The sequence below is a fragment of the Anticarsia gemmatalis genome, chromosome 4 (assembly GCF_050436995.1).
Source record: "Anticarsia gemmatalis isolate Benzon Research Colony breed Stoneville strain chromosome 4, ilAntGemm2 primary, whole genome shotgun sequence".
Classification (NCBI taxonomy): Eukaryota; Metazoa; Arthropoda; class Insecta; order Lepidoptera; family Erebidae; genus Anticarsia; species Anticarsia gemmatalis.
In genome coordinates, this window is record NC_134748.1 from 9,401,978 (window position 1) to 9,429,960 (window position 27,983).

At 35.4% G+C, this 27,983-nt stretch overlaps 1 protein-coding gene across 1 annotated transcript in view; it reads left to right on the forward strand.

Moving 5' to 3' along the window:
* Positions 1–20,050: 20,050 nt before the first annotated feature.
* The window catches only part of LOC142972475 (ras-related protein Rap-2b), a 38,008-nt gene continuing 30,075 nt past the window's right edge, over positions 20,051–27,983 (forward strand). Inside the window, exon 1 of the mRNA XM_076113644.1 lies at positions 20,051–20,256. Within this exon, the coding sequence (XP_075969759.1) occupies positions 20,168–20,256 (89 nt within the window). The 5' untranslated portion in view covers positions 20,051–20,167. The remainder of the gene's footprint in view (positions 20,257–27,983) is intronic.

Consider the following 27,983-nt stretch of genomic DNA (forward strand, 5'->3'; position numbering starts at 1 on the left):
GTAGCCCACACTGAAACTTTGCACATTCATCACTCAGTCGCGTAAACAACACAAAAAACACAATTACATATACAAGAAATTCAATGCTTTTATCCGCGCGAATCGGTGCAAAATATAATCAATACATTCACTCGGAAAGTACACAGCTCATCTAAAAAGATTTATGCGGCTGTAGTGTTCTAGGAGCCCGCCATTTCTTGTCATGCATATAAAGATAAAAGTAGACTGTTTATTTCCTGTTCTTATCGGCATTTCAATGCTTTCCCTCTTTACAACGCGTTGTCTTCTTGATTTCGGGCATTTATACTCATCAAAGTTAATCTTTGAGTCATTAGTTGGCATGATGCTATTTTGGGTTCTATTGTGTTTGAAATAGGTGGTGCTTGATCTCGAAGGTTCACATTTTACAGTTGTTGTCATGGCCCATAAGTTGGTAGAAATATCTTATGCCTCTAAGAAATGCGTAGCATTTACACGGAATGCGTAGTAGCATTTCCGCGTAACGCGTAATTATCTTGTAAACAACGTAAAACCAAACACGCAACAAAAGTTAACGGATCGTAGCAGCTTTTATAATACATATATTAAAGACAACCGTTGTTTGATAGAATAATATAGAATAATAAATCATAATGAATAATTTTCCTTTCCAGATATTTGCTCAAACAAAGGCTCATGTTTCGAAGTGCAACGCCTAGTGTCCGTTTGTAAATATTATGCAGTGACTAGCCGGTTTACTGACAACTCAATCTTATAGTGTTGCAAGTTTCCAACTTCGCTTTGTTTGTAGCCTGAAGGCTGTTGCGGTACAAAACAGTGCATGAACGATGAAAACGGACACATTAAATGGCAAAGCTTTCATATTTTTCACGCCTAATTCAATAATGTGAAATTAAGTCGATTATTTTAAACCGATTGAGTTTGTTACTTTGCAGCAGATTTCCATAAATTTCAGCCGCAATAATAGGAACATAGAAATTGTTTAAAGTTTTTGTAAAGACATAACAATTGTATCAGAGTAAAACAACACTTGGACAAATATGATTAGATCCTAATTCTAATCAACAATCAGTAAACTTTTTTGTAACCCTTCAATCAGTTTTCAAAAGAAAACCCTTGTGAAGCATTTTCGATAAGCCCATGGAGCGTTCATAAGACGATACGATGCGTGGCGACAAGTAGTCGACACACGATGACACGACAACCCGACGAGTGTGGCGCAGCGAAACAGACAACTTGTGTAATTGAGTTGTCTCGCCTCGGCCACCACGCAGATAAGGTGCCTTTACTATGCATGGATTACTTTTATAAGTACATACTAGACTTTCCTTCTCGATAGTGCATTTACTATTTACGCAACTTTGATATGATGTAAAGATCACGTTTATCTTTTTATGTGATGTTGTTTTAACAACTGACTATATTTACCAACAAAACAATAGCATAGGACTCAGTGTAAACTATATTTTAGTATTAACAGGCTTATGTTCTATGATTCTATTCCATATAACCTGCTTATTGATTGACTATGATGTCTGTTATAAAAATAATAAATAGATAAATATATCAGAAAAGATTTAATTTCCCAGCTGAACTTGTGAGTGAACGAGAAATATAATTAGGTAAGTAATTCGTACACGATAGAAATTAAACAGACACGATACATAAAGTTACGTTTTACCAAGAAGGTATATAATACCCCACGTAAATCTGAGACCTACTCGTGCTAATCCAACGTTCAAATTCAATATAACGAGTAAATACCTCAGATTACGTTCAGAAACTCGACTTAATCTCCATAGGTTACTTTAGAGTTAAGTGATTAATATTGAAATTGTTTAAGCGGCGAACTTCGACTACTAACTGTTAGTGATGAAAGTAATCCACTCTTTGTTTTATACTTCATTGTTCTTCGCACGAATTAGAATAAAACCGACGAGTTATTGTATTAAACTTTCTTTGATACAAGCATTCACTTATATAAAGTGCACTTTGCAACTTTAAGTTGTTTTATCTATTTTCCTACTAAAAGAAAACGAGTAAATTCAATTTAAATGTATCTATAGCGTGCGACGCAGTAGGTAACCCCGGGAACTCTATATTCCTTTGCAAAATATCCATTATTCTATCCGTACGACAGATGCCGTAATTAATCATTAGCAATTAATCATTCTGAAACGACTCAAAACTTGAGGTGTCAGCAATTTGAATTAACGCAGGAGCGGAGTAGTAATTTAGTTTATATTTCTAACAATGTCTAAATTACAAACTGTTATAAATAAGGACAACTCACCCCCGGGTGAAATATCTAACTCTAACACTCAATTTATTCACTATTGGAATTTAGATGGCGTGCCCCCGGGGAGAGCATTCATTGTTCGATGTTTGGCGATTAACATAAATATACTAACTTAACAACATTGGTTATATCTTTATAGGTACAGTTGTAAATGTCATAACAAAAGGCTCGTAATTAAAAGTTTGCAATGAAGTAACTTGCGACTGTAAGTATATTTAAATTGAGAAAAACTTATTCATTCATACCTTAGCTAAATGAACTTTGAGCACGAATCTCGCGAGCGATCCTTTAATTGTTTCTTTTCGATCCCTCTTTACTTTCTTTTTCATATACTTACGCGCCTTTTCTAATTTCTTATTTCAGAATCCAATCTTGGTTCATCTCTTTTCTTTTTTTAAAGGTAATTTCTTATCTCCGTAAATAATGAAAATATATTCTTTGGTGAAATGTTTTTCAATATTTCTCATCGTATACCCACACGTATCTCGCTGAATGTTGTATAAATAATGAATACGAGTTTCCAAGAACAGGAATCTATTAAACTAAAATCTAAACACGACAACGAAGTCTGTCATACGCATAATACATATTTTAATAGGAGCTCTCGAACGCACGATCGTCTGAACTTGTGTAGACGAGAATCTATACTAATATAATAAAGCTGAAGAGTTTGTTTGTTTGTTTGTTTGTTTGTTTGTTTGTTTGTTTGAACGCGCTAATCTCAGGAACTACTGGTCCGATTTGAAAAATTCTTTCAGTGTTAGATAGCCCATTTATCGAGGAAGGCTATAGGCTATATAACATCACGCTACGGTCATTAGGAGCGGAGTAGCAACGAAAAATGTTACAAAAACGGGGAAAATTTTGACCCATTCTCTTAGGTGACGCAAGCGAAGTTGCGCGGGTCAGCTAGTCTCGTCATAAAACTCACGAACTCGTTATAATTACGTAGTAGTCGATCAGTCTCCCGTCTCGTCGACTTCGAGCCTTCAGGCTTCCTTCCGCGCTTTCACTTAAACGGTAAATTGGCGTTATTAATATTTTAGGACGAAGATAAACAGCATTGTTAAACACAGAAGGGAATGAATAAGATGGACGCGGACATCTTTATAACGAAGAAGTATGAAGATGTCATTCAATTAGCAAGGATCTTTTTAAAGAAAAATTGGTTGTTTGATATTTATGAATTACCTACTCAAAACTGTATTATTTTTATCAAAGGTCCGAAATACATATTTTTTAACGCACAAAAAATGTTGTGTCATATTCTGGGTTCTTATTTCGTTTTGTTTGGTTGTCATTGGTTTATAATATTTTACAACAGCTTCCAGGATTGGAACAAGATATACGAAGGTTTATTGGGTGAATATATCAAATATAACAAACATTTCAAGAATAATACCTACGTATTTCTAAAATTAGGTCCGTTATAAGCTACCTAATTTTAAAAGATTCATATCAATTAAGGAATATTTCTGTGAATCTTAATCAAACAAACAGATCGTGCCTATTAAATACCAGGATGATTAAGCAAGGTAATAACGTTAATTACTTTTCCAGATTCATGCCTTTGTCTTTATCCTTTTTAGTAAAATTACGAAATTTTGCTCTGAATTGAATGTCTACTGCTTTAGATCATTTCAACATTACAATGATTTAGGCACAATATGCTTATACCAATGCAGCGGGAAAGACCGCAAGGCTAAAACTGGCTCATAAATTCACCAACGAAGATGATGGGATGACCAGTGGACTTATCACGTATCTCAGTTGACAGCTAGTGTACGTCAAATTGATGGCCACTTTTCAGTACATTCCTACATTAACTCTAATCTAAGGGAGAAAACAACGTACAGCATCGTGGCTTTTAAATAATAGCCTTCCTGGACACATTTGAGGAGGACTGGTTGGACTGGTGATTTGGAAGAAAAGGGGGAGTCCTTTGCCCAGCAGTGGGACACTCAACCAGGTTAAGGAAAAATAACAAAATATATACACCTTTGCCTTGTTTACAAAAAAAAAAACTACGGCTACGTAAAGGTGAAGTACATACAGCTATTCATTAAGACTAGAGTTCAAGTTGAGTGTATCAATCGGACGTTGTTCTACTCGTGCGAATAATTTATGATTATGGAACACTTGGCAATCCGAACAGAAAGGTTTTCCATGTCTTATTGCATATAATTACCGTAATACCTTCTACGTATCGCACGATCGGGCTTGAAAAGGTTCTATACAAGTTTAGGCTTCGAGAAACTGGAATAGCTTCAATGAAGTTATGATGTAAATGTCAAAGGTGATTTATGTAAAATATAAATTGGACCATGATTGCTGAATTTCATACGCATTATAACGATAACGTGTGGTCAAATGAATCTTTTGTTGAAAATTCTCTACATTGAATAACTTTATACAGTAAACTCATTAGGTAGTGTAATAAATGCAATACAAAACTAACTATGCTTTAGCATCCGTTAATAGCACGGTTAATCGTTTGAAATGCAACATAAATAAATCGTTATATTTGTTTTCCTCACACGAGTTATCAAGATTGATTCTACGCGAGTGAAACTTCCTTTAATGTCGTGCATTTTCCAGTTCTATGCACATAGCAAAGTTGCGCTCCCAATAGTCGCAGCGACGATAAATTATATCCGTTATTTATCAAAACGTCGGCAATAAGGAAAGCTCGTGCGTTATTTCAGTTTGGCTTTCATTCCCTAAAAGAGCTCGGGTGATAGATGAGAAATAGTCCCGTTTGCTCTCCGATATTTACTTTATCTGTGTTGCAATCTTGGTCAGAGCGAGATCCACACAGAATGTTTGCTTTACTATGGACGGTTTGCATCAGCGCTCAACTTCAACAGTTTGTTTAGTTTACTGCAGATATCGTTGATTGGAAATATTCATGCATGCTTTAACTCTGGCGAAGAAGAAAGTTGGGGTATAAACGAGAATGGTTTAAGGTTAGATGTCTGGACCAATTTGGGAAGAGTAGTTTGTTTAAGATATGTTGCCTTAAAAGAAGTAAGGAATGAGATGGCAACTTTATCATAAAATCGCTGAAACAATGCGGTTAACTATAGTAAGCAATGAACGAAATAAAATCGTAACAGATATATACCAAAGCTTTACAAAACCTATTTCACCACACAGTCAGGGCGATTCGTTTCTTCACTTGCGACGTATGACGCCGACCCGTCGTCTATATAAACGTCACTTTTCTACTACAAGCCGGAAAGCACACGGTGAATTATGTCGTTGTATTCTCGAGACTCACATAAAAACTGCTAAGCCGATTGGTATAAATTTTTACTATCGGATAACATATAAACTTTTGCAGCAACTTTCATATCAAGTATGAGAAGGGCTTTTCTTACTATTATTGCATTTTTATGATATTTATAGGAAGCTGTCGTTACTGTTTATTTGTTATGCTTTTCCTTGTAGGGGAAGTAGCGTGTAGCTGAAGGTAGAATCGTTGAAGGAAAGCTTTTTCCGTCAGAAGTATATTTCTATTTCAAGTAAGTCACAACGTTTTTGGGAAGGATAGTTAATAAAACAGATGTATACATAAGACCGGTGATGCTAACGACTGCATCGCACCCATCGCAAAAACCTGTAGCGCCGGAGGGACAGTGGCAACACACCGCGATTGAACATCGCCAACTGAGAAATGTATAGACATACGTGTACCTAGGATTGGCTGTGGTTCGATACCTCTGTAGGCTGCACCGCGGGACCGCAGGGAATTCAGCCTCACGCCACTCACGACATTCTCTGAATAACTTTACATAGCTGCGCAAACTTATTCACACATTCCGTATTTATGTTTTCGCAAGCTTCTTCCAGCGTAATCTGATAAAAATTTGCATCGGCCGCTTTCTAAGCGTCCCAATTAATAATGTCCCTTCCGCCTTGACTAATGAGTGGAACTTGTTCGGGACACGACCCGAAACACTGAACTGAATAATTACGAAGTATACATCTATAGACACACTATAAAACAGCTAGATCAGTGAATTGTCTAATTAGTTCACGTACTATTGACATTCGCTAGAGTTTGTCAGCAATCTATAATTCAGAAATTACTGTTAATGAACCCATTAATAATTATAATACATGTTGAAGGATCAAAGCGAGGGGTTACAGTCGCTTAGTGATTGACGCCTTCGTCACGAGTAAACGTTCAAAGGAAGTAATGTACGATGTGTATTAATGATAACAGGAATTCATAATCCTGTACAGTAAAATATTCTTATGAGGTGGATGAACGCTAAGCATCGCCTGTTCCTTTTCAAAGGAGTGATAAAAACAGGAAAACACAGTTGTTTACGCTACTCTGTGTGATGTATGCTAAGAGAAAAGTAACCTCAAAACCATGGGGTTACTTTTCTCTAGGATCAGCGCCAAGTACTTCTCTGGCGTCCAAATAAAGCGAACCGAAACGATACTAAGGAATACCGATTGAAAATGTTACCAAGTTACAATAAAAGTTCAATAAATTTTCATCCAGAATCCTATTCGAAGTTCTCGTTCCAGCAAATTCAGAGATTTCTGCGTTATTCTTTATGGGCAATAACTAGAATATAGCTAAGCTTATTGAATTTTATAATCCGTTCTCGATATCCGCAGATCAGGCAAATCGCGGATATGAATTTAGTAACGATATAAATATTATTTTGAGTCCCACTAGAGGTGTAAAGGTGGCGAATACCCCGCGTTTTATTAATATCTTATTATATACGACTATCGTAAAAATGTTTTATGATATGACTTTATTGTGAGCTATTTTAGGAAAAAGCACTGAAGCTTTTTGTGGCCTCCAGACTGGACCCTTTGTCTCGTAGGTAATGAATGTGGGGTTGCTCTGCCTACTTTCTGAATGGGGGATATCTTATCTCTGTAATTTGTCTTGTTAATGACGGCATTCAGCTGATGTTTTTGATCAGTTAAGATCAGCGAGGTAGATGGTTATTTCAAGCGTATATCTGTAGTATTACCGTGATAATAAGCTCGTTAAGCTGCCCGTTACTTAGAGTAGGTTTCAGCGTAAAAAGTGTGAGAGCTTTATTTCCTTATTATCTTGTATTACGGTACTTAAGGAGACAACGACGGTAGCTCCCGCGTAAATAAAGTTCCCGGTAGTAAGGTAACAACTCGCTATGAAAACTTTATAAAACGGGAAATATTTAAAGAGCACTGAAGAAACAACATAAGATATTGTTTTGAACAATTACCCGAGGAAGACAAAGACTACCGTGCAGTTAGTGCCCCGGCGAGTATCTGTTGTATGGAATTACAGTAATAGATAAGTCGGGTTTCATTGGATAAGGGTATCTTGAACAATACGAACATAACCGATCAAAGTAAGTGAAGTATTATAAACAATATCATTAGCAGAATTCTTTACAGTCGGTACTGTCGAGTATCGAGAGTTTGACATTTAAAATGTACCGCCAAAATAGTTCTTACGGAGCCCGGTAGAGGCGCAAAACAGATTTTCGTGTAAAATTTATCGATAGCTAGCCGGTTATCAGTTGTAGTAGAAATCAAGCTAAATATTTGAATAATTCAAATTTAATGACTGCTTCAAATAAGAAATAAAAAAAATGCCTAATTAGTAGTTAGCAAATAATTTGTTTGAATCCTATTAAAAAAAGTGGTCGCTTTATAATCGTTAGTCGGACTACTGCAGTGCAAACCGCAACCTACTTCCGCATAATATAAAATGATATGTTTTTATCTTCTTTTAACAGGATGAAAACTTATTCGCCATATCTTGCACGTAGTTATGGGCATCTCACGTCGTCTCTTAGGAAAAGGTAGTGGCGACTAATATATACGAGTTGAATACTTTTCCTTCCCGACGATAAAATTCCCGGGTTAAGTAAGTTTTTTCACGAGACTGGTACTGAGAATTTCCATGAATTTGGAATGCAATCGTTATTATTCGGGATTTAGATTTTTACTTTGCGAAAGTGAAAGTAAATATTTATTTAAAAAACTGGCCAAGTGTCAACACGCACGAATGGTTCCGTACCAAAAAATACGAAAAAGACACGGTTATTGTATGAGGGGTCCTCATACAATAAACGTGTCCCTTAATATATTTTTTTTTAATTTTAGAATTTTGTTGTTATAGCGGCAACGGAAGAACAAAATTTGTGCAAAGTTCAGCTTTCTAGCTACCACGGCTTATGAGATACAGCCTAGAGACAGACAGACAGCGGAGGCTAAGTAATAGGGTTCCGATTTTACCTTTTAGATACGGAACTCTAAAAAGTAAAGCTTGATTTTGCCTCAATGAATATTAATCGTAGCTACAAATTAATTACATCAGTATAAAATTACTTATTAAAACAACATGTCAGGTGTGAACAGTTAACGAGGTCAATGTGTGTTTGTTTTCCTGAAGTTTCAGCTTTCAGCCCAAATATTATATTATTGCTGTATCATTAAACCCACATTTGTATGCAAATACGGTATTTTTGAGCTTGCAAAATGTACATTGTTCTGTACGTTGTAAAGTAAATAATGCAAAACTTGTACTGTGTAAGGGAATTAATCAAATCCGTAAAATAAACAGACTTTATACATGACATGACATATTGTTGTAAAACTAAAGACTATACTGACGTAACAAGTTAATTTTAATTATGCTGTTGTAACAGTTCTACATACAAACATACATACATAAAATAACGTCTTCTTCCCGTAGGCGTAGGCAGAGACCAGAGAACGCCTCTTGGTACGATCCTTGAAAACTCTCTTGCATCATTCATATCTTGTCATACAGGATTGTACGATGTCATGTGGCACACACAATTATATAATGGAGAATGTTAACAAATTTGGATTATCAGCTCTCCATATTCTCTGTTAAAAATAAAAAATACTAGTGAAAGAATTACTTTGATACGTCAATTAGTTTCCGATTTATAAGTAAAACAAGTTGTGACCGCGCGAGTCGGTGCGACGTCATTGTACATTACGCTAAGTCTGGCTCACATAGTCTTTTTTAATAATATTTACTATTATTACATTTTAAATGTAATAAACAGACGAAAACACAACAAAATACTGCATAAGCTATTACATCTACGGCTGGAGACTTGATATTAAGCGAGACGCGGCCCGCGCGGCATGGTGTAGTATGACGTCACGCTGTTAGCGGGACTCGATATTTTTTGAAACTTTGAATGCTTGTAAAATCAAAACTACTTGGTATTTTTGACTGAAACAAAAACTAGTTTGCATGTACATGTACAGGCTTTACTGAGTCAAAATTTCAAGCGATTTGGCATACCTAGTAACATTCTCCATTACTAAAAAGTAATAATTTTCTTCTGTAATAGTTTTCTTATACTTATTGAATAAACAGTTAATGCCCTTAATATTGGTTATTCAAATTTCTCAGCTAACGTATGTATTTAACACCATCCAACTGTTTAAGGGAGTGTGAGATGTTTTCAAACTAAACTACTTCTGTTTACTCAAACGCGTTAAGGTTTTAGGGTTAACTTGGTACTTGTGACTACAACTTCGTATTTATGCTAATATATACGAATTAACGAATCCTCTGAGTCTTTGACGCTTTTGTAATTGTTTTGAACATAGTTTATACGATTACTATCTACACTATACTATACAAATGCACAACTATTTGCGTGTATGTATAAGGCAAGAAGAGGCTTAGTTTAGAATAATGAACTTGATGCGATCAAACTAGTAATCGCGGTCCACCTCCAAGTCTTGATGATTGAAGATATGATTTCTTGTTATCTTTGCCGCTTCGATATGTATTGCAGCCAAGGAAATAGTTTAGGCAAGGATGTAAGATACGTTAGTAACCTTAAGCTTGCTATACATTGTCATCTAGAGTTTTGCCCTACGCATGAAACTCTAAATAATGTCACATTATTTATAACTTCATACAAACAAATTTTTCTTTAGTACATTTCGTACTAAACCATCCATCGATGTTTATAGGAATTTCGCAAATATTCGAGATGGTGGAGGCATGTACGCAGAGTTCGGGTCAGTCTCATTTAAGCAGTCCTTGTTGTACAGAAGGCGGCGGGCGTAGCCTAGTAACTTAACATCCGGAATTAACTTCGAGGAGATAGTTTGTAAAGTTGCCCTCTGTCAGATATCGAACCCTTGTTACCAAAACCGCTGATGCGAATTTATATAGCAAACTAGCAAGATACACATTAGATATTATTGTGATTTTGTTTATTTTATATCTAAATTTAATAGCATCGCTCAAGAGAACATGAAAGAACGTTCATAAATGATAAATCATAAAATAAATTACAGCCCCTGATAAAAAAGTGTTGTTTAATCATATGCCAGCATAAACACTCTTAAGCATACGCGTCCATCACATGTTCGCACGTTATAATTACAAGGCATTAAAATATTTGAACAATTCAAAGATTTTTCCGGCATTGTTCCTAGGTAAGATTGAAGCCTACATATACATGATATGCATAGAGATCACATATGTAGCGCGTGGTGTGGTTACGGTCTAACAAAATTGCGGTCGTGTTGCCAAATCGGAATATCCAGTAACACAGCCATAGTAAAATATACATATTGAACCATTGAACCCTGATTCGCACGATTTGGCTGGCCAGATAGTTGGTTTAGACCGTTATGTGAAATTTACACGGGTACATTTCCACCAGCATGTGAAATCGGGGTAATGGGAGATTCAAAATGGTGCCAATTTTTGCCTTTACATGACCAGCCATAACGAAATGTCGGCAAAACTTATAATAGATTATTTTCAAACAGTCGGAGAAAAGATCTACAATATTCCTTCATGTTACAATTAAACAAGTGATCTTGCCTTAGACCGCCTTCATTATGAAGGCGGTCTAAGGCAAGGCGATCCATGCTTCAAAATGCCTTTTACTCTATTATCTCGTCGATGATCATAGATAAAAGCGGTCCAAATTAGGTATGTAGTCTACCTGTTTATTGACACTGCGTCAAATGCACTGTTTTGCTAGATAGAGAACATAAATTATGAGCGCAATATGAACGGTTAGTTAGATCGATTGTGTGCGGTGTAAAATTAAATGAAACTGCTGCAGACTTGTTATTGCATTGCATGCAGTATATTTGCGTATTTTCACCTCTTCTGTGCTTATGCGGCAAAACTATACGTCACGAATAAATAAATGAATATACACCAGTTTATACTACCGTTTGTGTTATGAATCTCAATTGTTTCTGTACTTATAAGAAAAAAATATTTGGCAAAATACTGCAGATTTCCCTTCATACACCATTTTTTTATTTTTAACGAAATTTCCTATAAAAGTACGCAAAAACACACTTATTTACAGCGTATATCATTTTAATTAACTATAAAAATGCACTGCCATAAAGCAGTGACGTTAAAAAGCAATTTTACTTTAGCCGAATTGATCGTTTCACGAGAATGGTGCACTGATGAAATGAATTTTATCACTTGTATTGTTTATGTCCCGGTGTCGTCTGCATGTAAAAGCCAACAAGATATATTTTTTCATAAATATTGCAGAATTGGTAAATTACTTTATTGCTTTTTATGCGATGGCTGGTCTTTTCGGAGGTGTAGCAATTAATTTTATCATCGCGACGATTCATTCGCCACGAACTTACTTTTCATAATATACATATTTTAAATTATCATAGACAAATTGTTGAAAACAAACTTCCCCGCCGCGGAAACTGAGGTCATCTCGTGGTCCAACTTATGCACTCTACCGTTGAGATCACAGTTCCTTGGTGATTAATTATAAGTGATAGGAAAGACTTTAAAATATTACATTAGCAGCGTGCGGTGGCATAAATTTTCACGTTTGTCACATTTACGCTTATGATTCAGTGGACCAATAGTGGGTCAGTAAATCTTGCTACGCGGAGAGAATAAACTTATATGTAATTTTCAGAACCGTTTGCATAGATAGAGTTGAAACGGTAGGTTAGGAGTACATTTAGAGATATTTTTTTTAGGCTTAGAAATTGACATGATCCGGTCAGCTTTTGATGTCAACCAATGTAGCCTATGCCGAAACATCAAGCTTTCTAAGGTAAAGTGCATGTTCGCCTCAATGCCTTATGTTTATTATTATATAAAAAACATATAATCTGAAAGTTTACAAGCAATGGAAATTTGTTTGGAGATGACAAACAAAAGTAATGTAGAGTTATTACAGGGTTTATCTTTGAGTGCGAAATCTCCTCAAGTTCTATAGATAGTGTGAATACATTGTTTGTATATTTATATATTATTTAGTACAATAGTGAGTGGGGTCCGGGTCGATGTCACGGGCCGGCTTAGTCCTTTGCGCAGTATTCAATTACGTGTTCAACACAAATTGTTAGCGCCAAGTTTCTTCGCTGTAAAGAAGCCTGGTACTCTCGACGAGACGCAAAGCACAGTTGTTAATTACATTCGTTCATTCGTTTTTTTTGCAGTTCCGTTTGTCAGCTGAGATACTATTATACAGGGCTTTTTGTAGTATACTTGAGAAACGCGTGACGTAGCCTCCAAAAGGAATGCAGAACAAACCTTTAACAAAAATTAAGAAAATAACTCACACTACCGATGTAAAATAAAACTGTATATTTACCATCAAAGGTATATTTTTATTTGGAAACCAAACAAACAGAAGAAATGTGTTCTGTGGATCAGACCGAAGAAACTATTTTCCGAATTATAAATCTTTATATACAAAAAGGAACAGAACCATTCTGACCCAGTTGAAGTTGTACTGCTAGAACTAATTATCTAGCTACAGCGAACTTAAATAAACTAACTGCAAAATCTACATGAACAAACGGTTAACATAAATGAAACTGTCTTTAAATGAATATAGAATAAGATAAGTAACTATAGTCAAAAGAAATAAATAGTATTCGTCTACTGACACAAACATACATTTATTAACACGCCAGTCATACCTCAAGGTCTAGGCAGAGGCGTACAACATACATCCGTGTTTTACCAATTACAATTATAGTTTCATGTGACCGGTGAAGAGACTATTACAATATACCTACTGAGCGCGTTATCAAACTTCAGGTTACTAATGAAAATTTTAATAAAAATAATGAATAAACCAATACCATTTTACCTAACGTGTTCCTTTTGGACCTTAATCCAAGCCTCGTGATCATCAGTCAGACTTTCATTAAGACCACAGAGGCAGTCAAACACCTTCTTACACAATATCCACTATAACTACTTTGTAAGCCAGGAGACAATTACCCGAGTGCCCACTTCTTTTGAACACACGTTCGTTTTATGTTGACAATACAGCCTCCCGAATAAAGAACATTGTCAATTAAAGCGAATGGAATAAACTTCTCGATGTACTGCTAACACAATCATATTTACACATACATTAAAACTACATATATGTAACGTGGAGAAATATACTTTGCTATATATCTTTTAATAATTATTTGAAAGTACAGTGATGTCTGTGTCTCGTTTTACGCTGTAATACAAATGATTCGAAAGTTTTACTGAAGAATTTAGATATTATTCAGAAATAAATATTCAATAGTTGAGAACTTTCCTTATTATCTTAGTACTCTGAGCAGCATGGCTTAGCCGTAAACTGTACACCTCTCGGAAAACCCACTTTAAATAGGATCTACAAGGCTCTCAAGTAAAGCACTCAGTAAAACTTTATCAGTATATCACAGATCTCTGAAACTTTTCCTCTTTAATATACGGACATAAATATTGTCCACAGGAGATACACACATCGTGGATACTCATACAATAGACATAAATCACGAAAGACATTTCCCCTTTCGGGTGTGATTTAACGGCACAATGGTATGCGGTTTCGGAACGCACCTCACTCTGTCTCGCACGTCCTCCCCTTGTTTACTGTTCAACAACTTTATTCTGATTACGTTTGAATGTTTCGATTGTGATTGAGTTGGGGAACTCGGCTTTGGAACGTACTTTTTATAAAGTTCAAAACGAAAGGAAAGCGAGAAGGTAAAACAAAACTGGCAATTCGTTTTAAATCTTTGAATAGGTTACTAAATAAGGCTTTAAAATATGGAAGTTACATTCTGAAGAACAGACAATGATTACTCACGAATGTTAGTAATAAAATAAAACATAAGTACTAATAACGACTTGTAAAAGTATGTGAAACTTCTCAACAAGGCGCGAACAGTTGTTGTTTATCTAGTTTTTGATAGCTCGTTATATTTCGTTGCGTATTTTTAACGCAACTTCGACGAACACAAAAGTTTCCTAATTACAAAAGCTGTAATGAGTTTTGGGAACGCAATAAAAATATTAAATGATATTACGTTTGGGATCTCGAAAATAAATGCGGGAATCACGGAGATACCGTGTTGTGGGGACCGTAATTTATTTGGGGCGTACATGGCCTTTTTGTCTTCCTCACCAACATTCATTTCTTTTTTCTTATCTGAAATTCGTGTACACCCACCTTTGTGAGGCTTTTATGTTGAGTTAAACTGTATGTTATTAAAGACTTGGACGCCTAGACTTTGTTACTTTGTAATAAGTTTGCTTATTTACAAAAGAATATCGTCGTTGTGGAACTATCTCCTGGCAGCAGCTCGGTCTGGTACCTACATCCAATCTTTTTAAAGTATGGCATGTCTGTAAACTTTTTATTGTTCCGTTTTACAATGGCTAAAATATTCAATGGTGAAGTTAAAGCTTCAAAAGCCAACAAAAAAGGAAATATAAGTGGAAATATGTTTTTAAACTCGTTTGAGATTGACCGCCCAACATTTTTGGCTCGCGTTTGTCCCGGAAAATATTTTTTGAAACCTACACAAACAAGTTAGCAGTACTTATGAAACTCAACGTGTTTTTATTAACATAAAAACATTTGCTTGTTATAAGTTTCATACACACGCTTGTGTTGGGGAGATAAATAATATTTAAACGTCATTAATGCATTATTGTTATTGCGTTTTTTTTCTTTTTTTCTCAACATTAAGATCTTATCTTAATTATTTGGTACTCAAACTTTGGAACATAGATGTTTAGTACTAAAAGGTTTTACATAATAAACGTACTTACATTACTTAACATTAATACGTTCTAAGATTCATAATTAAGCAACGTTGGAGTATAAGTTTGGTTATACTAACACTAATATACAAGTATAAATATGATAAAAGCATATAAGTTATTCCCAAATACAACATAGATATTGGTTTGACGGCGATAAATACAAAATGTGTTTACTCACAAAACAGAGACTGACAACAAGCCAGCTGTAAGCGTACGAAATCACAAAATAATATTCACCCAAATGAAATAGTTACTTTCTCAATATTATAGAGACATGAATAAAGACTGTCTCTGTAGTACTGTATCCGACTGCTAATGTAAAACTGCGATTATGACATCTCGGGTTCGATTCCTAGGCATTATATTAATGGTATTTTATATTTAAGTATACCAATAAGAATATTTCTCAATAGTAAAAGGAAGATTGGTAAGGTGCCCGTTAAATGGCAATAGGCCTGTTATAACATGGGACTAACATTCTAAATGGCGAAATGTGGCTGTATTTTATACACCTTTGCCTATACCTACTGGTATAACAGGCGTGATATAATCTATACTAATATTATAAAGCTGAAGAGTTTGTTTGTTTGTTTGTTTGTTTGAATGCGCTAATCTCGGGAACTACTGGTGAGATTTGAAAATTCTTTCAGTGTTAGATAGCCCATTTATCGAGGAAGGCTATATCATCACGCTACGACCAATAGGAGCAGAGTACCAGTGAAAAATTTTACAAAAACGGGGAAAATTATGATTCTCTTGTGTGACGCAAGCGAAGTTGCGTGGGTCAGCTAGTGTATGTATAACTAAAGCTTTGTAGAATATTAGGTACCAAGCATTACTTTAGACATTAAACTTATTGTTCTAACGAAAACATTTGACAAGTTTAGCGAACTTCAGTGGCACATCTAGTACGAAATACTTGTTAATGAACTAACTTAGTTTATTAGAACATAATGTTGTTTAATAGTTACGGATCCTATTATCTAAGTTCGGCACTTTGGTTCTTAAGGTGAGAAGTTAACAAAGAACTTGCGTAGTGCATACTCGATCAGTGCACGGGGTGCCTTTATTCATGACTGTGGAGTTTCTAAGATACATGTAAGTATGCTAGTGAGTTTGTAACTTTATTGCTTTATTAATGTACAGCTACGTTAGTCGATAATCCTACTATTCCTACTAATATTATAAATGCGAAAGTTTGTGTTTATGTATGTATGCATGTTTGTTACTCTTTCACGCAAATACTACTGAATCGATCACGATGAAATTTGGTATGTAGGCAGCTGAAGACCCAGAATAACACATAGGCCAGACCCAAAATACTTTGCATAGGGATCGGGATTTACACGCGTCGCAGGCGGCCTCTAGTAAAGTATAAAGCAATACTATAGAAGAGATTATGGCGAAATTGCGAGGTGTCCTGTGGAGGGAATGAATGATCAATCGTGGCAGAGACCAACTCCCAAAATACGAGAGTTGGTCTCTTCCAAACATCTATATGAGCAAGGCGAAATTATGTAAGTAAAATATTAATGTGAGTAAGTTAAAATGAAATGACCTTATTCGTATTTAATTATTTAATACTGATTCATTCTCATTAAAGTCGTTATTGACTCGTTGCTTGCAAAAACGTATCTCTATAAAATATGGAACGTGCTGCACTGTGTTTATTCAAACATGAATTTCAACTGCTTCTAATTGTTAATTTTCATTTCATACAGATATAGTGAAAAGCCGATTAGCGACTAATAAATGTACAGAGTGCCTGCCGTATAAGTTTTAACTAGTACAAATTAAATTAGTCTGGTTGGATCTTTCAGTCTTTTAGTTGAAAACTTACAGCGTGTTTCACATAAAGCACAAGGAAATGAAGATGTAATTTCATTAATTTAAAACAAAATAGAATCTCATTATCGTGATAATACTTACTCTACTAATTTGACCACTGTAGTTTTTCCGAGATTTAAATAAATTGGCCGGATCCCCATACATAATGCATGAAATACAATAAGTACTAAGTAGTCCGTGGTTTGAAAGGCTGCTATTGGCTACGCATAGGCTTAATACCTACTGAATAAAAAATGAACTCGCTATTACAACTTCATCTGAGTTTGGTCACGAAGGGGTAGCTCCTCACTTGTTGAGCGTTATTTTTCGCACCGAGGCAGGAACATCTCCCCCCCCTCCCCCCTCTCGTTCACCGCACAAGCCTAATTTGCAATTCCAGCCTCCGGCACCTCAGCCTCCACACAACCATTCGCCACAGACTCGCTAAATGAAATTGTGGTACAAGTTTTGTTTGACAACATTTAAGAGAATACTAATTGTTTTATTACTATAGGAACTGTTTCACGCTGCTTGTGCTCCGGGAAATTTACTCTTTAAAATTAAGTCGCAACGATTGACCGTGTCCTTGCACTAGATAGGGTAAGATCATATTACCTTCAAGAAACTACGAGGCAAATAAAAATATTTGTATTTTTTATGTAAACATCTGTATTTATTTAACGTAAAAAGACTACGTATTCATTACTCTAAATAAATGTGTCCTCTTAACCGAGATCACGCAAAAAATGATAGTACGTAAACATTTGAATATCCCTCGGCTCGACCGTTTGTGAAAAGGTGACCTTTTTGCTATCTCAACATTTATCTGTGTGAGCAAAAAACGTCTAAATGTTAAATCCCACGCCTACAACTTGTTAAGTCTTCATTAAGTTCAAATAACCGTGGCACGTACTGATGAAACCTTCTGGAAAATTGTATGCCTGTCAACTGAGTACAGCATCTGACAGTTTTATACTATGAACCACTTCAAAATAATTGGGGAAGTGTTTTTATACAACGATTCTTCAGTCAAATTCGGGTCTATTTAATTGAATATAACATATTTTAAAGAGAATAGCCACGTAGTGCATGGTCTAGCAATTCGATAAATAATGGTCCAACCACGATAAAATGATTGAGAATGTACTTAATTTTACTTTTATGAAGACAAGAGAGTTCACCTCATTTCCTGAGTACCTCAATAAAACAGGAGAAAATATTAGCTATGATTTGTAGCCATAAACATTTTATTAGAAAATGTAACGTGAACGACAGATTCGATCAGGTTGGTCGCATGAGAGAAAATGTTTCAAGTTTCTAGATTCCTTCAAATTATTATAAGATCTCTTATGATCGTGATACAAGGAGGCTATCGCGTATATAACTTGACAACTATTTTATAGCCACTATGCTGTACATTGTCTTCCTTCCTTAGATTATAGTGATTAACACGGTACGTCAAAGCAGCAATGTACTGCACTCTGGCTATCATTTTGACGTACACTAGTTGTCAACTGTGATAAATGATAAGCCCGTAGGTCTTGATTGGTAATAAAGCGAACCCCTAAATATTCCTAAATGAACCCTACTAAAAGAAAAATATGAAATTGTTCATAAGCGTGAAAACGGTAAGCTCTTAGCGAAATATATCTTTCATTTTTCTCTTTTTCAACACAGAGATTTTAATATATTGTGAACCCAGCGACACATAAAATTACTCGTAATGAAAAAGAAATATAAATCTTATGAAATTACTTTGAATGTTATGTTAATTATTTTTTTATGCGATGTGACGCCCCAAAAAATCATTACCTATTTTATACTACACCTATTTAGTGTGAAAAGAATTGACTCGATATATTTATATAATAAAGCTTATAATATAGGCTCAATATTGTGAATATCGAATTGTACATTATCATACACTCTTGTACATTGTGTAAGTTCATCACGTAGGCGCACTCATAGAAAATTTATTTCATTTCTATTATGATCCACGTACGTTTGGAACTTTGCAATAAAAATCCCATCTGCTGATGACAATAAAGGAGAGTTCATATTACTCCATATTATTATATATTATTCGAAAACATACTACATTGAGGAGCTACATTAAGACGAACTGATGTGTAATAAGAATAGAAGATAGGTTCAAATATTTCCAAGAGAAAGTTTACGAAAACAGGGCGAACACTTTATTCACTTAGTGTAGGGCTGGGTGCCGGCGGGGCGCAGCAACAGGCTACCTACATGTCTATAGGCACTACCGCGCCACGCTACAGGTATCTCGTCTTCAAGACTTTCCTTTGTGTCTACGTGTGTTGGGAAAACATTTATTACTCGAGCACTTTCGCCACAATTGAATAAAACACTGAAGACACATTGTCATGGAATAGTTAATAAAACGAATTAATTTGAAACGAATGAAACTTTTCGTCTATTGTGTTTGCAATCAAATTGAGTTCGCGTTTTATCTTTGTATCACGCGACACACAACGTTTTGTTTATTGCATATTGATTGGTTTACTGCTATCGTTTCGCAACGATCGATATTTTCTGCAGTTAGGCTACTAATTTGTTTTGACGCTAAAATTGCGCGCGTAAACATTTAATTTTGAACGCTAAACGCGTTAAATGATTTTAATTTAATACTAACGCCCAACTTGTTAAGAGAGCATACTTCGCCGTAGTGTTATTAAGACTGTAATTATATTAGTGTTAGATTATACATATATATTTTTTAAGATGCGTCCCAAATTTTAGTATGAGGCTGTGGTGTGGCACCGTGGCAGGCAGGCAGAGACGCGGAGTAGCGGCCGGGCACCGCCACTCGTTCGCCGACCGCCTTCACTCGCGCACGTCGCGGCCTCACACCCTACGCGCTTATCGGCATACGCACCCAACCGTTGTGGACGCTACTCAATACCTAGTATGTGCTAAGTGAATTAACAATTGCAAGTATGAAGGGTCGACACCAATTTCGTCGCAGGTTCAGTCTGCAACCATCTTTCATGAAAGAGGATCATGAGGAAGAGAGGAGACCTCACAGGTGATGAATATACATTATCATAATGCGATATTAAAATAAATAATCAAACGTAAACAAATTTAAGTCATCGAACTTTAAGATATCTTCTACTATTGATAAATAAATCTAAACTGCGTAAAGTTCGTAGCAACGTCTACGAAACAATTCCGTCACGTAGCGCTCGTAGATGTTTTGTTTGGGTTCGCGACGTAAACTAAGATATTTGTTTTTGAATTATGAGCAAGTGACAGACGTTAAGGAGCTTATATTATATTAAACGATATTTTTCTAGTTAATGTAGGATGTATATACATATTTCGTATTCTTCGGCAGACTAGCGTTCGTTAAAGCTTTCGAGAAAATTTAGCTTAAGGTAATCTAATGGAAGTGTTTGCGCTCACTTTGTATTGCTGATAAAATATTAAAACAAGCGAGCGTGCGTCGTGTTTTCGCGGCACATTAATAACTTTCTTATCGTTTATCGTTCGCAAAATGCGTTATGTTCATACGACAAGAGTGGAGCTAAGGGGAACTCGTTATCTAAGAAAAGGGAAGGCAATTTTCTGCAATTTACCTTCGTCCCGACTTCATCTCTACGGTGAATATTTCGATAAGATCATGACATAGACGTGCCGTATTATTTTTTGTCACGTACCTTTTGAAAGCTTACCTGGAAATGGGTGAGTTTACTTGAAGTGTCGAATCACACATAAAGAGCATTGAATATCCACTGGCATCGAAAATAACTGCACAGTCATTGTTTTATTCTTGGAAGCGGCGGGCAAGAATTAAAATCATGATGACTGATGTTAATTAGGTAACGGGGACTTAATCGGAAACCAGCACCTTTATTTTGTATTTGACTGACTTTCATTATCGATATCAGCGTATGATTTTGGCTCAAATTGGAAACATGGTATTAAAATCGGAATAATTTAGGTATTTTACTTTTTCGTCCATTGAATACGAAATCACAGCGTATTTGAGTTGCAGTTTTGTCTATTCTGGTTTACTTGGACTACAGTATTTGTCTTTTAGTGTACCTGGTAGGAAGTGAGAATAATAAATCCTTCTGATTTAAGAAGTTACACTACAGTCTCAAAACGCGTAACCTACTGCAAAACCAATCCAAATAAACAAATAGGCTCTACCTGCGCAGATTTAAGACTATACATATAATTATATAGGCAAGTTTGATTGATCCACAATAACATAAGCACGTCTAAATACATCTCATCCCGTCTTAAAGGTCAATGCGGTTTTTGTCTAAATAGGTACATATATACTGTTATATGTCTACATAATTTGACCTTTATATGCAATACAATATATTCCATCGAAATAAACAACAGGATAAAATCAAATAATATAATCAAATCAAAACATTGAGGGTTTTCGCGAATGAGAATACCAGTTTGAGTAAATAGGTTTATACGTTGAAATTGGAAAAACAAATTGATATAAAATGAATAAAGCTACAAAGCTACCGTTTGTGTATATTTCAGTTTATGTTTTAGGGGATTTGAGAGAAAATTGTCAGATTGAAACTGGAATTCCGGTGTTTACTGTCCTAAACGAGTATGTTTGTTAATGAGAAAGGGACAGTAAATTTCACGTTTTTTAGTAATGTGTTAGGGTCCTAAACCGAAAACAAATATAGAAATTTGCTTAGTCTATGGAAGCCAAACCATAAACCATAACGATGTTTAATAAAAATCTTTATAGTAAAATCTTTAGAAAACGCAAAAGTAATTTGATTTTGACAAATTAAACTTTTTATAGCTATAAACGAAATAAATCCATTTATTTGAATACCAACTTAATAAAATAAATAGGCAAGCGCAGATTGCATCTATATTGACTTAACTAGGGAATTTAGTCATTCCTCGATGGCTTAACAAGATTCTTTCCAATTTGTGCGACCGTTGCGGCGTGCACCGCCCAGGCGCTCACCTCAAAGTGGACTATTGGCTTTTAAGATAACTTCTATATTTTATTATCTATTTATAAGTTTAGCTGTAAATAGTACACTTTGAAGTTTGTTTTTCTTATAAAGCCCCTGTGACCCGATCGCAACCTTTGCCAGTACAATACATGACGCGGCAGCATTTTTGCAGAAACTATTCGTTGAATGTGAATAGAACGGCGTCAAAGTCGCGCCCCCCTATTGTATCGTGGTAGTTTTGACACCGAGCCATTCGAGCGAAATTAACACATTTTCATACCACTCACCGTCACACTATGATATTACCATTTTCTATTTATATCGCAAAAAATCTATAACGCCTGAGCGTGGAAACGATGTAAAATATGACTTCAAAAAATGTTTATATACCTACAGCAAAAAATATCAATGTGAAGAGTTAACCTTTCGATTAGAATAACGTAACTTTATATGCTTGAACGAATTTCGGGTATCCTTTATTTTAACTGTATTTCTGAGTATTCACTTAGACACGGAAAGGAAGTTTAGTAGAAGTAATAATTCAGCTCTAGCTAAGCCGCTGTCATTATGCCGCACATACAGGGTGTATTGACAGCGGCGGAGCGAGACTTACTGTCTTCATGAGCAGTTATAAGTGTGGTCAACTGGTCTTACTTCAAGTAATTGAAATTACAACTAATGTATTCCTCTACAATAACAAAATATTCTGTACAATTAAAGAGCGGAATCACTCTGTTAATTGACTCTTAACAGCCAAATACTTCGAAGTGCAAATATAAAGAATTTTCCTTAAGTCGCGTACATAATGGCTGATGACAATCTCTGCATTTGTCTCCCTCTGGAACTTGCTATTGGGCCATACGCCTACTTTTCCTTATGAGACAAAATTGTCGTATTTATTACTCAGCTATTTTCCTCATGTATAAGGGAGAATTTGATGACATCTACTTATGTATATGCAAGTCGGCCATGTGGTTTCCGGGAGTATAGAACCTTCTCATAAATATCTGTCTCATTCCATTGGTGTGCTTCGAAGCGATGGGCTATTATCCAGGGAGAGCGACGCATCGCTTGCCTGTATTCAAATTGTTACGACTACCGCTGCGATTGCCAATTAGTATGATTGTGACATTACAGTATTCAACTTGAATTACACATGCTATTGTATTGCATTAGTGTGTGAGGTGCCAGTGTTTTACTCTTTACAATTAAGAATCACTCATAAACAGAAGGTTGGATACCTTTTAAAGCCGTTATAAAACACGACGCTAGTGTTTCCAAGGCCGTACATGGAAGTCAAACAGTTTTTCGTGGACATACAACTGACGGACAGCAAGTCTGTACTTTAGAATATTAGTCACTATAACACTTTATCTTTAATACGGATGCAATTAGCGTCATTTTCATCCAATATTCTTTCTTAGAAGACGAAATAAACTTTATTCTTCGTGATTTTATATACCGAATATTTTTGTGTATCGGTAAGTAGAAAATAACCCTTTATAAAAATAAGTAATTGAGAGGCGTGCTCTGAGTTATGGCTAGTTATGGGCTAGTAATGTCCAGGTCGGACCAACGAACGCCATAAACAATCATTATTATACCTATAACCATTATTATAAACATGCCAGGCGGTTTTAAATCTTTCTGACGGGTCATTAAACCTTAAAGGGTTAAAACAAATAGTAAACCATAAGCATTTTATAACAAACCACAACTGAAAAGCTATATTTGCAATTCTACTTTCTATAAAGACAAAGCAAATGAAATATTCCGCGATATTTCTATCAATACGTTCATTATTTTGCTTGTTTCAAGAACATTAACTGAATAATAGACTTCCATTGTAAGCTTCGTATATTTATTTACTTATTGAATTCAATGGAATAAACGAGCGATAGAGTTATTACACCACTTACGTTATTTGCAAGTGTTGTGCAGAAAATCGTGTTCTGAATATTTCAAACGTTGAATGTGTTGACGGTTTGTGGAATTTGCAACGCGACGTGACAATTACATGTATCGCTCATAACCCGTACCGAATAAAAGCTTTAAAAATCTAACAAAACAAGACTAGTTGTAAAAAAACATAGCCGTCAGTTATACAACAGTTATTTTTTACACAGTATTTTGAAGCTGCTTTAATCTCACTCGATTAAATAATTATAAGCCAGTAATTGCCTAATACCTTCCAAGAATTTTGTCTGAACAAACTTGTCAATCAATTTCAAGGCACTACAAGGATTAAGCAGACCTAGATGACGAGACGTACGAATTCTTGCTTTAATTAATAATACCAGGGAATTTTCTAGAACATAATTACGAGTGATCATTAATATTATTTAGCTAGATTAGTGTTACAACTATTATTCAGCAGGGACATTTGCGAAATAATAATTAGTTGGAAACATTATTTCGTGCATTCGTAAGATTGCCTCCTAATCTGTTATATACATACTTTGGGGCGGGCGGAATCGCAATTTATTTCCTGGCGTTTTCCATCCCCAAATAAGCGGCTCGAACAGAAAAAGTTCTATTTCTGTTTTTCCTCAGTCACCTTTCTATTTATATACAAAGGCATCGAGTAAACAGTTTGTGCACGAGTAGCCACTGAACCTTTCAGTTTTTATCATCGTATGATATCTTGGACACGCGATAAGCGCGATAAAACACATAATCACAGATACAAACCATATATTGCAAGCGTATAAATAGAGTAACAGATAAGTTTTATTTTTACTAAAAGCTTCAGACCCTGCAAATATATATTAGGTATTTTACATTTAAATAATATCCAGGCAAAATACTAGCCCTGGCTAAATGCCAAAAAATATTTGTGCCAAATGCCAGGAGAACCTATTGCAACCGCCGTTTTAAAATATTTTATTCGAATACTAAAAAGGGAGTGCAAAAAGACGACAAATGTTTGTTTAAAATAAATAAAAAAAGCTCCCGTGAATCAGAACGTTTGTTTCAGAGCCGTGTGTACGTGCAATCTGATAATTATATTATCCGATGGCGCGAACAAACATTGCCATTTTTAATTTAAAACAGTTTTATCACAATAAATAAGGGAACATTAAGTATGCAGTTGCAATTTTGATCTGGAAGCTTTATGAAAAATGTAAGTAGGTGTTTTACGAAGGTAGAAAAGAAGATGGGGTACGTAGGTTGATATTGTACTGCGATGTTCCCGGAGGCCATATTGTGTATGATAACGGCAGAACAACGGGGAATATACGGACAATATCGTACTTTGTGAATGTATGCAGCTCTCTGTTTTATTATAAACAATGGAGGAGACTGCCTCGGTATTAGCGGTCGCCCACCCCTGACTCTCGCGTAAATTGTCACATCAACTGACACATTACACGTTGTGTGAAATCATTTTGTTCGTTTCAGATGAACATGACTCTTGAATTTGTATTTTTTTTACGATCGTCTAATGTTTGTTTACATTATAACGTATTCGTGTTTAATCTAAAGTATTTACATTGATGAGGTAGATAATTTGAATGTTTGAGGAGCTACTTTTAGGACTAAACGACTCATAAAAAGTCAGGACTACATCAGGTACCTAAACAGCAAAGTCATTACAAGTAATAGTATCTTATGATCTTAACACGACAACTACCTGTTTTCGTTATTTATGTTTTTTTTCTGTTAATAAATATCTACTGTTAATAGCTTACCTATGAGATCTAACAGTTCCAGTTGTACTGAGTAGTCAGTTAGTCAGTTAGATTATTGCTTGTTTCTGATTTGGGTTGATGATCTTATTTCTTTAATTTGTTGTAAATGTGTTTTAGCAACGCTATAATTATGTAGGTTACAGTGTAAAACAGAAAAAAACATTATTCACGAATTCTGTCTTGTTGATTTCAGCTGACTTTGAAATCACCTTAGTTCCTAGACCTCGTGTACACTATACCTTCTACAAGAATCAATAACACGTGCAACGCATAATACGACCTAGTACAAACGCTCGTTATTAATCTGTTAGCCGCAGATACAACGATCCGGCTAAGAGGATTCTAGCTAAATGGTTGCCTTGCACACGATGTACACAATTAACCAACGTTACACCAATCTGCCTTGAATACGGGTGATCGATGCGTACGTAATGTACATGTAAACCTTCTGTCACGTGCTTCAGAAAGCAGGTTTAGTCGGTCTAATGTTAGGTCTTTGCTGTCATTACCACGTTTGGAAATGAAATAGACAATGCAATTATATTGTTAAGTAGTATTGCGATTACTGTCTTTACATTCTGTGTTTGTATTTCATACTAATATTTTCCTGTGGCGTCGTCCCGTGTATCTGGGGGCACGGAAGTGCCCCCGCAAGTCGAGCAAAAAAAAAGCGGCACGGCCGTAACATCCTTTTCTCGAAGCCATTCGGGCTATTTTTGACACCCCTATAATTTCGTTGTGGATAAAACAAGAAGCCTGGCTTTTCAGCAACTAATTAGTCATTGTATAAACACGGTATATTTAAAATTTCAGTCAATTTGAACCAGTAGTTTAAGAATAACAACTTGTTAAAATTTTGAATTTTGTCACTCACTGATTCACTGACTCACTGACTCACCGATCATCAAAAGTCTAAGGTACTTCTAGCAGACTTAGAAGCTTAAAATTTAGAATACAAATAGGGTTTAGTGTCTTAATCATGGGAAAAATGTAATATTTCCTAATTTCGGTCCAGTTTTCTAAATACATCAACTGCAACAATAACTTTGTAATCCCATATAAATGTATAAGATTACAAGGTTACATTTGCAGTTAATGAATTATTATTACTGTAGAAAATAAAATAAATAGGTGTAAATGATGTACCTACTATATGAGGCATAACGGGAGGGGGTATAGGGTGGGTAAGGGTGTTTAGCCCATGAAACTGAACAACATTCCCATAGGAAAATATGTTGAATTATGAAAAAAAAACGTCTTTCCATACTAATTGGACTTATGTTGGCTCTACAAAAAGAAGTGAGATGCCATCAAAAACATTCTGTAAAAACCTCAAGTCTCGCCGTAAAAAGTTGTGGGATCTATATAATACCAAGTCGATTAATCTATTTAGTCTCTACTTAAAGGACCTTCTGTCTTAAGTTATTACGTATGTTATCATCATCATGCCAATTAAAAAAAAAATACCTTTAAAACAAATAGATCGACTTGGTCATCGCAAGAAAACACAAATTCGCCACTAACATTTCAGGAGCATTAACTTCTCGTCGTGCGGTGTAGTGTGATACATACTAATTATTAAATCATGCGATGGCCAGGTCGGTCTATTTGTTTTAAAGGTATTTTTTTTAATTGGCATGATAATAACATACGTAATAACTTAAGACAGAAGGTCCTTTAAGTAGAGACTAAATAGATTAATCGACTTGGTATTATATAGATCCCACAACTTTTTACGGCGAGACTTGAGGTTTTTACAGAATGTTTTTGATGGCATTATTATAACGATTACCCATGATCTTGTCCAGGATATACGCATCACTCTGCAAAATTTTAGGGCTATTAGATTTAGCTTAGCTGCGAAAACATAACAGAGTATGCATCTAACAGTAGTTCATACTATATTGTTATAATACATAGGTATTTCAGGTAAAAACTTACACTTATGTTATAAAACTGAACATGTTTACGCAAACGGTTTAGTGTTGGCAACCAACACAGCTGGCTTGTTACTATGAAAGTTAGTGCAACGAAGTTAATATGAGGTCGGAGCTGCATCGGATGCAGCAACTTGATTCCGTCATTAGTTCGTTTGTTTTTGTACGTCGAGG